The sequence below is a fragment of the Myotis lucifugus genome, unplaced genomic scaffold (assembly GCF_000147115.1).
Source record: "Myotis lucifugus unplaced genomic scaffold, Myoluc2.0 scaffold_19, whole genome shotgun sequence".
Classification (NCBI taxonomy): Eukaryota; Metazoa; Chordata; class Mammalia; order Chiroptera; family Vespertilionidae; genus Myotis; species Myotis lucifugus.
Window position 1 is genome coordinate 11,703,255 of NW_005871067.1, and position 13,971 is coordinate 11,717,225.

The window sequence follows — 13,971 nt, forward strand, 5'->3', positions numbered from 1 at the left end:
CAGGGGAAGGCGATGCCCCCATCACATCTCTGCGGCAACCAATTCTTGCAGCACAGACTTCGGCCTGCCATGGTTACCTGAGCCTTGGGCCGGCCCTGGGTGGCTGGGTAGCCAACATCCGAGGCTTGCCTGTGCCTCGGGCGTAGGCTGGGAAGTTGCCATTCGAGGCTTGCCTGCGCCTCGGGCCAGCGCTGGGCAGCTGGGGGGCTGAAGGGACCTGGGACTCCAGAGGCAGGTGTGCAGAGCGGTCACTGCCCGGGTGGGGCTGAGGGGACTGGGCACCACCATCTTGTGGCTGTGGGTGCCACCATATTTGAGGGTGTGGCAGTCAATTAGCATAATCCCTCTTTATTGGCTGTGGGGGCAGTCATCTTGTGAGGGCATGATGGTCAATTAGCATATTCCTTCTTTATTAGATAGGATGAAGTCAACTTTCTTTATTTTAAATTTTGTTTTATTGCTTAAAGTATTACAAAGAGTAGTACATATGTCTCCTTTTGTTTTCCCACTTACCTTCCCCTGGCCTCCCCTACCCCCCAATGTCTTGTGTCCATTGGTTATGCTTATATGCATGCATACAAGTCCTTCGGTTGATCCCTTACCACCCCGCCCGCCACCCCCCCAAACCTCCCCAGCCTTCCCACTGTACTTTGACAGTCTGTTTGATGCTGCTCTGCCTCTGTATCTATTTTTGTTCATCAGTTTATAACGGTCTTTATTATCCATAAATGGAATTCCTTCTTTTTTACAGCAGCATAGTATTCCATTGTGTAGATTTACCACAGTTTTCTAATCCATTCATCTGCTGATGGGCATTCATCTGCTGATGGGTACTTAGGCTGTTTCCAAATCTTAGCTATGGTAAATTGTGCTGCTATGAACGTAGGGATGCATATATCCTTTCTGATTGGTGTTTCTGGTTTCTTGGGATATATTCCTAGAAGTGGGATCACTGGGTCAAATGGGAGTTCCATTTTTAGTTTTTTTAAGGAAACTCCATACTGTTCTCCACAGTGGCTGTACCAGTCTGCATTCCCACCAGCAGTGCACGAGGGTTCCTTTTTCTCCGCATCCTCACCAGTACATGTCATTTGTTGATTTGTTGATGATAGCCATTCTGACAGGTGTGAGATGGTAACTCGTTGTTTTGATTTGCATCTCTCGGATGATTAGTGACTTTGAGCATGTTTTCATATGTCTCTTGGCTTTCTGAATGTCCTCTTTTGAAAAGTGTCTATTTAAGCGCATTTTTTATTGGATTGTTTATCTTCCTTTTGTTAAGTTGTATGAGTTCCCTTTAAATGTTGGAGATTAAACCCTTATTGGTGATAACATTGGCAAATATGTTCTCCCATGCAGTGGGCTTTCTGGTTGTTTTGTTGATGGTTTCTTTTGCTGTGCAAAAGCTTTTTATTTTGATGTAGTCCCATTTGTTTATTTTCTCTTTAGTTTCCAATGCCCTAGGAGCTGTTTAGGTGAAGAAATTGCTTCGGCATATGTCTGAAATTTTGTTGCCTTTGGATTCCTCTAGTATTTTTATGGTTTCCCATCTTACATTTAAGTCCTTTATCCATTTTGAGTTTATTTTTGTGTATGGTGTAGGTTGGTGGTCTAGTTTCATTTTTTTGCATGTATCTGTCCAATTTTCCCAACACCATTTATTGAAGAGACTATCTTGACTCCATTGTATGTTCTTGCCTCCTTTGTCAAATATTAATTGAGCATATTGGTTTGGGTCGATTTCTGGGTTCTCTATTCTATTCCATTGATCTATATGTCTGTTCTTGTGCCAGTACCAGGCAGTTTTGAGAACAGTATCTTTGTAATACAGCTTGAGATCCCACCTACTTTGTTCTTCTTTCTCAGGATTGCTGCAGCTATTCGGGGTCTTTTTTTTTTTTTTAAATATATCAGGTATTTATTGAAACAATGACTTTAATAATTTTTTAAGGAAATTACAAAGGACTAATGTAATATATGTAGTTCAAAGTAATAAAGTAACATTTTATAAATTACTCATTTCCCAAATTGATGCCAATTAATGTGATTTTACAGAGTATTTTACAAAACAAGTAGAAATATTTGCAATGCATAGTTCTTAAAACTTAGTAATACTCCCCCTATGTAAGTGAACTTTTTGCATAATTAAGCATTATTTTATGAATAATATTTTAATAAAAGCCTGAAATTAACATATGCAGTTCTTTTTTTTAATTAAATCTTTATTGTTCAGATTATTACATTTGTTCCTCTTTTTTCCCCCCATAACTCCCCTCCTTCCAGCTCCCACCCTACCCTCCGCCCTCACTCCCCACACACTGTGTTCATCCATAGGTGCACGATTTTTGTCCAGTCTCTTCCCGCATCTCCCACACCCCTTTTCCCCCCAAGAATAGTCAGTCCATTCCCTTTCTATGTCCCTGATTCTATTATAATCACCAGTTCATTCTGTACATCAGGTTATTTATTCACTTGATTCTTAGATTCATTTGTTGATAGATGCATATTTGTTGTTCATAATTTGTATCTTTACCTTTTTCTTCTTCCTCTTTTTAAAGGATACCTTTCAGCATTTCATATAATACTGGTTTGGTGGTGATGAACTCCTTTAGCTTTTCCTTATCTGTGAAGCTCTTTATCTGACCTTCAATTCTGAATGATAGCTTTGCTGGATAAAGTAATCTTGGTTGTAGGTTCTTGGTATTCAGCACTTTGAATATTTCTTGCCACTCCCTTCTGGCCTGCAAAGTTTCTGTTGAGAAATCAGCTGACAGTCGTATGGGTATTCCCTTGTAGGTAACTGAGTTTCTTTCTCTTGCTGCTTTTAAGATTCTCTCTTTGTCTTTTGCTCTTGGCATTTTAATTATGATGTGTCTTGGTGTGGTCCTCTTTGGATTCCTTTTGTTTGGGGTTCTCTGCGCTTCCTGGACTTGGAAGTCTATTTCTTTCACCAGGTGGGGGAAGTTTTCTGTCATTATTTCTTCAAATAGGTTTTCAATATCTTGCTCTCTCTCATCTTCTGGTACCCCTATAATTCTGATGTTGGTACGTTTGAAGCTGTCCCAGAGGCTCCTTACACTATCTTCGTATTTTTGGGTTCTTTTTTCATTTTGCTTTTCCGGTTGGGTGTTTCTCGCTTCTTCGCATTTCAAATCTTTGACTTGATTCTTGTGCTCCTCTGGTTTGCTGTTGGGAGTCTGTATAATATTCTTTATTTCAGTCAGTGTATGCTTACTTTCTAGATGGTCCTTTATCACACCATCGAGGGTCTCATTAGATTTCCTGTACATCTCATCAAGTTTATCGACAGACTCTAGAAGCATCTTGAGAGACCTCAAAAGTGTGGTTCTGAACTCAATATCCTCCCTTGATAGTTTTGTCCTGTTTCTTTGTCTCCGCATTTTTTACGCTTTCTTGGTACACCCCCTAGTGGTCTTTGTGCGCAGTCTTGTTGTAGTTAAGCCTTGATTGTTATAGTTAATACTAGAGGGATTTGACCTCCAGGCTGACTGGCTGTGCTAATCTAGCCTTTGCCTGAGGCTATCCGGCAAATGGCTCTGTGCAGGGCTTGGGCGGGGCGGGTCCCACGGGATCAACAGGGTGGAGGAGGGAGCAGTTATGGCTGCTCTCAGTCCGTCCCCAGGGGCTCTGCCTCTCTGCCCCAGCAACAGCTGCAAACCTCGGAGGGACCGTAGCCAGACAGTCCTGCTTCTCCCGTTTGAGTATGGGTCCCTAAAGACTCGCCCAGATCTGGAGCTCTGAGTCTGAGGCTCCCTCCGGATTGAAACAGACAACCGCGCCCTCAGCCACCAGCCCGCGCCGCGCGCACTCTGCACCTTAGTATTTTACTTCAGCACTGCACCTCCTCTGATTCTCGGTTCCTCCTAGTTGTAGAACTTCCATTCAGCCAGCCTTCCTGTGGTTCTGGATGATGTCCGTTCCGTCTTTTAGTTGTATTTTTGAAGTGGTTGTTAGAGGCAGCAAACTCCAGCGTTAACCTATGCCGCCATCTTGGTTTCTCCTCCAGGGTCTTTTTTTATTCCAGATGAATTTTTGGAGAGTTCGTTCTAGACCTGTGAAATATGCCGATTGTATTTTAATGGGAGTGCGTTGAATTTATAGATTGCTTTGGGTAGTATGGACATTTTAATGATGTTGATTCTACCAATCCATGAACATGGTATGTTCTTCCATCTGTTTATGTCTTCCTTTATCTCTTTTTTCAACGTCCTGTAGTTTTCTGAGTAGAGGTCTTTTATCTCCTTAGTTAAGTTTATTCCTAGGTATCTTAATTTTTTTGGTGTGATGGTAAATGGGATTGCTTTTTAAGTCTCTCTTTCTGTAAGTTCACTATTGGTGTATAGAAATGTCATAGATTTATTGGCGTTAATTTTGTATCCTGCTACATTACCAAATTCATTTATTAAGTGTAATAGTTTTTTGATGGTGTCTTTAGGATTTTTTAAGTACAATATCATGTCATCTGCGAATAAAGACAGTTTTACTTCTTCTTTTCCATTTTGGATGCCTTTTATTTTTTCCTCTTGTCTAATGACAATGGCTAATACTTCCATTACTATGTTGAACAGGAGTGGTGAGAGTGGGCATCACTGTCTTGTTCCTGTTCTTAGGTGAAATGGTTTTAGTTTTTTTTTTTTTTTAATATATTTTATTGATTTTTTACAGAGAGGAAGGGAGAGAGACAGAGAGTTAGAAACATCGATGAGAGAGAAACATCGATCAGCTGCCTCCTACACATCTCCCACTGGGGATGTGCCCGCAACCCAGGTACATGCCCTTGACCGGAATCGAACCCGGGACCCTTCAGTCCGCAGGCCGATGCTCTATCCACTGAGCCAAACCGGTTTTGGTGAAATGGTTTTAGTTTTTGCCCATTGTGTATGCTGTTGGCTGTGGGTTTGTCATATATGGCTTTTATTATGTTGGGTTTGTCATATATGGGTTTGTCATATATGGCTTTTATTATGTTGAGGTATGATCCTTCTATTCCCACCTTGCTGAGAGCTTTTATCAAAAATGGGTGTTGGATTTTGTCAAATGTGTTTTCTGCATCAATTGATAAGACTGTGATTTTTAACTCCCAATTTGTTTATGTGATGTATCATGTTTATTGATTTGCGGATATTGTACCATCCTTGCATCCCTGGGATAAATCCTGCTTGGTCATTGTGTGTGATCTTTCTGATGTACTGCTGGATCCGATTTGCTCGGATTTTGTTGAGGATTTTGGCATCTATGTTCATGAGGTATATTGGCCTGTAATTCTCTTTCATTGTGTTGTCTTTATCTGGTTTTGCTATTAGGGTGATGCTGGCTTCATAGAATGAGCTTGAAAGTGTTCCTTCCTCTTGAATTTTTTGGAATAGTCTGAGGAGGATAGGTTTTAGTTCTTCCTTGAATGTTTGGTAAAACTCCCCGGGCTTTTATTTGCTGGAAACTTTTTGATTACTGCTTCAATTTCTTCCATAGTTATTGGCTTATTGAGATTTTTAGATTCTTCCTGATTGACTTTTGTAAAGTTGTATTTTTCTAGGAATATGTCCATTTCCTCCAGGTTGTCTAGTTTGTTGTAATAGAGTTGTTCATAGTATTTTTTTACAATCCTTTGTATTTCTGTGGGGTCTGTTGTTATTTCTTCTCTTTCATTTCTGATTTTGTTTATTTGGGTCCTCTCTCTTTGTTTCTTGGTGAGCCTGGCTAGAGGTTCATCAATCTTGTTTATCCTTTCAATGAACCAGCTCTTGGTTTTGTTGATCTTTTGTATTGTTTTTTTGGTCTCTATGTCGTTTATCTCCGCTCTGATCTTTATTATTTCCTTCCTTCTGCTTACAATGGGCTTTTCTTGTTGCTCTCTAACTCTTTGAGTTGTCGGGTTAGGTAATTTATTACCATTGTTTCTTGTTTTTTGCAGTAGGCTTGTAGAGCTATGAACTTCCCTCTCAAGACTGCTTTTGCTGTGTCCCATAGGTTTTGGATTGTTGTGTTCTCATTGTTGTTTGTTGCCATGTTGTTTTTTTATTTCTTCTTTGTTCTCTCTGGTAACCCAGTCATTGTTTAATAGCATGCTAATTAGTCTCCATGTGTTTGATTTTTTTGGATTGTTTTCATTGTAGTTGATTTTCAGTTTTATGCCATTGTGATCTGAGAAGATGCTTGATATGATTTCAATCTTCTTGAATTTGAATAGACTTTGCTTGTGACCCAATACATGGTCTATCTTTGAAAATGACTGATGTTCACTTGAGAAGAATGTATATTCTGTAACTTCGGGGTGAAATGTTCTGAAGATGTCAATTAATTCCATCTGATCTATGAGTCATTTAGGATTGATGTTTCTTTGCTGATTTTTTTTTTTAGAGGATTTGTCCAATGGTGATAGTAGGGTATTAAATCCCCTACTATGATTGTATTACTGTAAATCTCCCCCCTGATATCCTCAAGAAGTTTTTTTTATGTATTTGTGTGCTCCTGTATTGGGTGCGTATATGTTTACCAGAGTTATTTCTTCTTGTTGGATTGCTCCACTTAGTATTATGAAGTGGCCTTACTTATCTCTTTTTATGTCCTTCACTTTGAGATCTTACTTGTCAAATATAAGTATTGGTACCCCAGCTTTTTTTTTTTCATTTCCATTCGTCTAAAAAACCTTTTTCCATCCCTTCACCATCAGTCTGTGTGTGTCTTTTTTTCTGAGGTGGGGTTCCTGTAGACAGCAGATATATGGGTCATGTTTTCTTATCCACCCAGTTACCCTATGTCTTTTGATTGGGGCATTTCATACATTTACATTTAAAGTTATTATTGATAGGTACTTGTCGCCATTTTTATTCTTTACACCTGTGTTCCTTCTTCGTTTCCTATTTGTTCTTTTTACAGTAGACCCTTTAGCATTTCTTGCATTGCTGGTTTCGTGGTAATAAGCTCCCTCAGTCCTTTTTTGTCTGTGAAGCTCCTGATTTCACCCTCAATTTTGAGTGATAGCCTTTCTGGGTGTAGTATTCTTGGATTCAGACCCTTCCTTTTCATGACTTTGTATATTTCATTCCATTCCCTTCTTGCCTGATGTTTTCTGTTTAGAAATCATTCGCCAGTCTGATGGGGGATCCTTTGTAGGTAATTTTCTGTCTCTCTCTCTGGCTGCTTTTAGTATTCTTTGTCGTTGGTTTTTGCCAATTTAATTATATTGTGCTTTGGCGTATCTCTTTATGGGTTCATTTTGTTTGGGACTCAGTGAGCCTCTTGGATTTGTGTGAGTTTTTTCTTCCCTATATCGGGGAAGTTTTCTGTCATTATTTCTTCAAACAGGTTTTCTATTCCTTGCTCAGTTTCCTCTCCTTCTGGCATCCCAATTATGTGGATGTTGTTTCATTTTGTGTTGTCCCAAAGTTCTCTTAGGCTCTCCTCCTGCTTTTTTTTTTTTTTCTAGAAGCTGCTCTGCTTGGATATTTTTTTCTACTTTGTCTTCTAGCTCACTGATGCGGTCCTCTGCTTCTTCTAGTCTACTGTTGATGCTTTCTATTGAATTCTTTATAGCAGTGATGTCATTTTTCACTTCTTCCTGGTTCTTCTTCATTTCCTCTTGGTTCTTACACATATGGTTGAATTTGTCTTCCATTCTTTTCATCCACCTTATGACCATCTCTCTGAATTCTTTCTCTGACAGCTTGCTTGCCTCCATTTCGTTTACTTCCTTTTCTGGTGATGCCTGCTTTTCTTTCATATGCGGGCTGTTTCTTTGTCTCCCCATGTTCTCCTCCAGGTGTCCGGTTATATAGTTCTCTCTCTCACACTATCTTGCAGTCTGCCTTCCCATCGGCAGCCATCTTCCTTCCTCCTCTCAAGCCTCTTTCTTTCCTCCCTCCCTCCCTTCTTTCCTTCCTTCCTTCCTCCCTCCCTTCCTTCCTTCCTTCCTTCCTTCCTTCCTTCCTTCCTTTCTCTCTCTCTCTCTCTCTCTCTCTCTCTCTCTCTCTCTTTGTTTCTTTCTCAGGATTGCTTTGGCTGCTTGGGATCTTTTGTGGTTCTGTACAAATTTGAGGGTTTTTTGTTTTTGTTGTTGTTCTATTTCTGTGAAAAATGCCATTGGAATTTTATAGTGATTGCATTAAATCTGTAGATTGCTTTAGGTAGTATGGACAATTTTGTAATGTTAATTCTTCCAGTACATGAACATGGAATATCTTTCCATTTCTTTGTGTCATCTTTATTTTTTAAAATGTCTTATAGCTTTCATTGTACAGGCATTTCACAACTCTTAGGTGAAATTTATTCCTAAATATTTTACTCTTCTTGTTGTGATTTTTAAATAGGATTGTTTCTTAATTTTTCTTTCTTATAGTTTGTAAGTAGTATATAGAACCACCACAATTTTTGTAAATTGATTTTGTACTCTGTACTTTACTGTATCTATTAATAATTTCTAATAGTTTTTTTGGTAATCTTTAGGGTTTTCTTTATATAAAATCATGTCATCAGTTTTACTTCTTCCTTTCCTATTTGGATGCCATTTATTCATTTATATTAATCATTATTTTTTTTTCCTAATTGCTCTTTCTAGGACTTCCATTAAAAGTGGTGGACTTTAGTTCATGGGTCAACACTCTGAGCAACCAGCTAGGACTTTTCATTGTTGTTTTTAAAGATGGTTATTATTTTTTTTCAAATTCTCACCCAGGGATATGTTTTTATTGATTTTGGGAAGAGAGGAAGGAGGGGAGAGAGAGAGACAGAGAGAGAGAGAGAGAGAACATCAGTGTGTGAGAGAGAAACATCAATTGGTTGCCTCCTTTACATTCCTGGACCGGGGATCAAATCTGCAACCTAGGTAATGGTACTGACCAGGAACTGAACTCTCAACCTTTTAGTATACAGGATGACTCTCCAACTCATTAAGCCATCAGGCCAGTGTGAGAAGGTAATGATTTTTATCCTTTATTCTGTTAATGTGTATCACAATGATTTTCAGAAATTGAACCATTTTTGCATCCCTGGAATAAATCTCACATGACCATGCATATGATCCTTTTAATGTATTGTTTTATTCAGTTTGCTAATATTTTGTTGTGGATTTTTGTATCTATTTTTTATCTGAATAATATTATTTGTTAGTGTTCTTTTTTTTTTAAAATATATTTTATTGATTTTTCACAGAGAGGAAGGGAGAGAGACAGAGAGTTAGAAACATCGATGAGAGAGAAACATCGATCAGCTGCCTCCTGCACACCTCCCACTGGGGATGTGCCCGCAACCCAGGTACATGCCCTTGACCGGAATCGAACCTGGGACCTTTCAGTCTACAGGCCGATGCTCTATCCACTGAGCCAAACCGGTTTCGGCTATTTGTTAGTGTTCTTATCTGTTTTTGATATCAAGATAATATTGGCCTTGTAACATGAGTTTGGAAGCATTCCCTCCTCTTTCATTTTTTGGAAGTGTTTGAGGAGGATGGGTATTTAATGTTTTTTGAATGTTTGGTAGAATTCACCAGTGAGCCCATATCTGGTCCTGGACTCTTGGTTTTTGATTACTGTTTCAATCACCATACTGTTGATTGGTTTATTTAGATTCTCTATTTCTTCATGATTCAATTTTGGAAGATTGTGTGATTCTAAGAATTTATTCATTTTTTTCTAGATTATCCAATTTGTTGTCATATAGCTGTTCATTTATTTAATTTTAAAATATGCTTTTATTGATTTTTTTAGAGAGAGAGGAAGAGAAAGGGATAGATAAATAGAAACATAGCTGAGAGAGATACATCATCAATCGGCTGCCTCCTACACGGCCCCTGCTAGAGAATGAGCCCACAACCTGCGCATGTGCCCTGACTAGGAATCAAACCAGTGGCCTCTTAGTTCATGGTTTGACACTCAACCACTGAGCTGGCACAAATTGTTGCTTTTTGATATTGAGTTTGTTACCAGGTTGAAGTAGCTGTAGTTATTTAGAATGCTTTTTGTTTTCCCTTAACCTTTATACTGTAATTGTCTAACAGCCTTTTCTGATATTGAATCACAAACTTCTGATTCTGTTTTCTTATCACCTTACTCAGAGTTTTGGGTACTTGTGCTTTTTGTTTCAGGTAGAAGAGCTCCTTCCTTTAAGCATTTCTTGCAAGGCAAATCTAGTGGTTATGAACTCCCTCAGCTTTCGTTTATCTGGGAAAGACTTCACTTCTTTTTCATATCTAAAGGATAACTTTGCTTGATAGAATATTCTTGACTAACATTTTGTATCTTTTAGTATTTTAAATGTCATTCACTCTCCTGGCCCATAGGGTTTCATCAGCTGATAGCCTAATGGTGGTACATTTGTAGGTTATCATCTTTTATTCTCTGGCTGCCTTTAAAATTCTTTATCATTGACTTTTGACAGTTTTGATGTGTCTTGGAGAAGGTTTTGTTTTGTTTTGTTTGCATTGAGATATTTAGGCGTTCTCTTAGTTTCATGGACTTTGTATATTGAATTCCTACCTCAGTTGTGGAAAGTTCTCATCTATTATTTCTCTAAATAAGCTCTCTGCTTCTTTCTCCCTCTCTTACCCTTCTGGAATACCCATTTTCATTTTGTTGCCCTTTCTAATGGAGTTGGATAGTTCTCATAGAGTTCTTCATTTTTGAAAAAAATCATAGTTCTCTCTACTCATCTGCCTGAATTATTTATAGATTTCTATCTGCCAGCTCACAATTCTCTCTTCTATATGATCTACTCTGGAGCTCCCACAATTCTCTATTCCATATGATCTGCTATATTTCCAAAGCATTCATCATGTCATTTATTGAGTTCTTCAGCTGCAGAATTTCTGTTTAGGTCTTTGTTAATTTACTTATTCTGCTTATTAATTTTATTATTGAACCCATTGATCTGAATTTCTGAGTTTTCTTGTAGTTTCTTCACGTTGCCTATTTTGAATTCTCTCTCAGTTAGATCACAATCTTCTATGACTTTAAGTGTGGTTTTGGGAGAATTATTATTTTCTTTATCTGCTACCGTGTAACCATGATTTTTTTTTTATGGTGTTTGATGAGTTATTCCTCTGGGTGCATTTGAAGTAGCCAATACCTTTCTTATTTTGGTACAGCTTTGTTGTTTACTTTGATCCTAAGAGTCCAACAGGTTGGTAATTAGAGGCCTTTTTAGTTTTCCAGTACATGGTGCCATAGCACATATTTTTGGTTTCTCCTACCTGACATGCCTCTGGCTATATTTGAGCACTAGTGCTTTACTCTCTCCACCAAAGGTGTCGTTGGTGCCTTGTCATTGCTGTTTGTTACTCTGGGATAACTAGTGTCTTGCTGCTGCTAGTGTCACTGGGGTCACATATCAGAGTCACCAGGATAGCAGTTGCCTCCACCACATCTGATGTCATCTGGTTGTGGGTACTGCTGTGGCAGTGCGATGAGGGTTGGAGGATGGAGAGAGCTGTGTGGTAAATGTTTCCCTCCACGTCCCGTGTGGTTCAGGGTTCAGGATCTGGAAGAGGAGCCGCACACAAATGAAAAAGAAGAGACAAGAGATAATTTGGGAATATTGGGGGACCAGGCAGCAAGTCCAACTCAAGGAGAAGGACTTCCCCTGGTGCTCAGGCCGAGCCAACCTTTTATTGGTTTGGGATACACCCATAGCCCTTAGGCAGGCAATTTCCAGTAACAGGCAGACTAGCCCATCAGCAAGGATTTACATAATAATAAATGGGGAAGTTGCTTCAGCTACCATTGTCTGGACTAACAATGGGTGCACAGCCCTGACCTTTGCAAGGGCTTCAAGGATCACCAGCCTTCCAGGTTCCTTGTCTACACTTCTCTGCCAGTGAAGACAATAGGCGGTTTCCCACAGAGCTGGGGTTGCCTGTGGCACTGTGGCCGGGAGGCTGAAGTCATGTATGTTGACTCTGGGGTAGCCAGAGTCGCCGTGGTGGGAACAGGGTTGGAGGTGGCACCTCTGCTGTTCCCCCAGTTCCTACCCCTTTATGTGTTTCAGTCCACCATTTTCAGCTGTACAGATGCGTGGATCTTTCCAATGTCCTGGTGTGTTGGGTGAGGAGACTTTGTTGAGTCATGGATGCTTTACTTGTTACTGATAGAAGGGGAGAGATAAGGGAGCATCTCATGCCACCATGATGCTAATGTCACTACCATGCATAATTTTTTTTTAAAAATAATATTGATGGACACTTAGGTTGCTTCCATAGCTTGGCCATTGTAAATGATGCAGTGAACATACGGATATATATGCCTTTTTGAATTAATGTTTTGGGTTTCTTCGGATAAATATCCAGAAGTAGAATTGCTGGGTCGTTCTTTGTCTCTTGGTATAGCCTTTGTCTGTTTTGTCTCGTATAAGTATTGCTACCCCAGCTTTTTTGTTTGTTTGTTTCTATTTTCATGAATATCTTTTGCATACCTTTACTTTTAGCCTGTGTCTTTCCATCTGAAACAAGTCTCTTGTAGATAGCATATGTTAAGGGTCTTATTTTGTTATTCATTCAGTTGCCATATGTCTTTTGATTGGAGACTTTAATCCATTTGCATTTAAAATAATGTGATAGATATGTATTTATGGCATTTATTCATATTTCTAGGGTTTCGGCAAAAATTTTATTTTCTTAAAGAAGACTTTTAACATTTTTTGTAATGCTGATTAAGTGGTGATGCATTCTTTAGCTTTTTCTTTTCTGGGAAGCTCTTTATCTACCCTTTGATTCTAAATGGAGCTTTGCTGGGTAGAGTAATTTTGTTTGTGGGTCCTTGCTTTTCATCACTTTGAATATTTTGTGCCAAGCCTTTCTGGCCTGCAAAGTTTCTATTGAGAAATCAGCTGACAGTCTTATAGAAGCTCCCTTGTAGATAACTAACTGCTTTTCTCTTGCTACTTTTAATATTCTCTCTTTGTCTTTAACCTTTGGCATTTTAATTATGATGTGTCTTGGTGTTTGCCTCTTTGGGTTCATCTTGTTTGGTACTCTGTGCTTCCTGGACTTTTATGTCTATTTCCTTTACCAGGTTAGAGAAGTTTTGTGTCATTATTTTTTGTTTGTTTGTTTTTTTGTTAATCCTCACCCAAGGATATTTTTTCCCATTTATTTTTAGAGAGAGTGGAAGGGAGGGGGAGAGGCAAAAATCACCTGGTATTTGTCTTTCTCTGTCTGACTTATTTCACTCAGAGAGAAACATCACTGTAAGAGAGACACATTGATTGCTTGCTTCCCACACATGCCCCAACTGGGGCCAGGGATCGAGCCTGCAAACCGAGGTACGTGTCCTTGACCAGAATTGAACCTGGGACCCTTCAGTCCATGGGCTGATGCTCTAACCACTGAGCAACCAGTTAGGGCATGTCATTATTTTTTTTCAAACAGGTTTTCAATTTCTTGCTCTCTTTCTTCTTCTTCTGGTGCCCTCATGATATGAATGTTGGTAAGCTTGAAATTGTTCCAGAAGCTCCTTACACTATCTTCATTTTTTTCGTTTTGATGTCCTGAGGGGTGTTTTCTTCTTTCTTACCTTTCAAGTCCTTGATTTGATTCTCTACTGTGATTCCCTGTAATGTATTCTTCATTTAAGTTAGTGTATTCTTCATTTCTAACTGGATCTTTTTTATGTTTTCTATCTCCATTTTTATGTTTCCTATCTCTTTATTGAAGTTCTCACTGAGTTTTTCTACATTTTCCTTATGTTCAGTGAGTATCCTTATAACCAGTGTTTTGAGCTTTGCTTTTGGTAGATTGCTCGGTTTAATTTTGTTTAGCTCTTTTTCTGAAGTTTTGTTCTGTTCTTTCATTTGGGACATGTTTCATTTGTGTTGTTATTTTGGCTGCTTCCCTGTGTTTGTTTCTGTGTATTAGGTAGAGCCTGAATGTCAGTGGTTCTCAACCTTCTGACCCTTTAAATACAGTTCCTCATGTTGTGACCCAACCATAAAATTATTTTCGTTGCTACTTCATAACTGTAATGT

The 13,971-nt window shown here is 39.0% G+C and overlaps 1 protein-coding gene across 7 annotated transcripts in view; it reads left to right on the top strand.

Annotated features, from left to right (window-relative positions):
* Nucleotides 1–13,971, top strand: part of FAM168B (family with sequence similarity 168 member B) — a 107,846-nt gene that overhangs the window by 82,753 nt on the left and 11,122 nt on the right. The window contains exons 4-5 of one of the 7 annotated variants that reach the window (XM_023751288.1): nt 8,576–8,662; nt 8,883–8,932. The exons of the other annotated variants lie outside the window; for them this stretch is intronic. Of the exons in view, the coding sequence (XP_023607056.1) occupies nt 8,576–8,662; nt 8,883–8,932 (137 nt within the window). The remainder of the gene's footprint in view (nt 1–8,575; nt 8,663–8,882; nt 8,933–13,971) is intronic. 7 annotated transcript variants of the gene reach the window in all.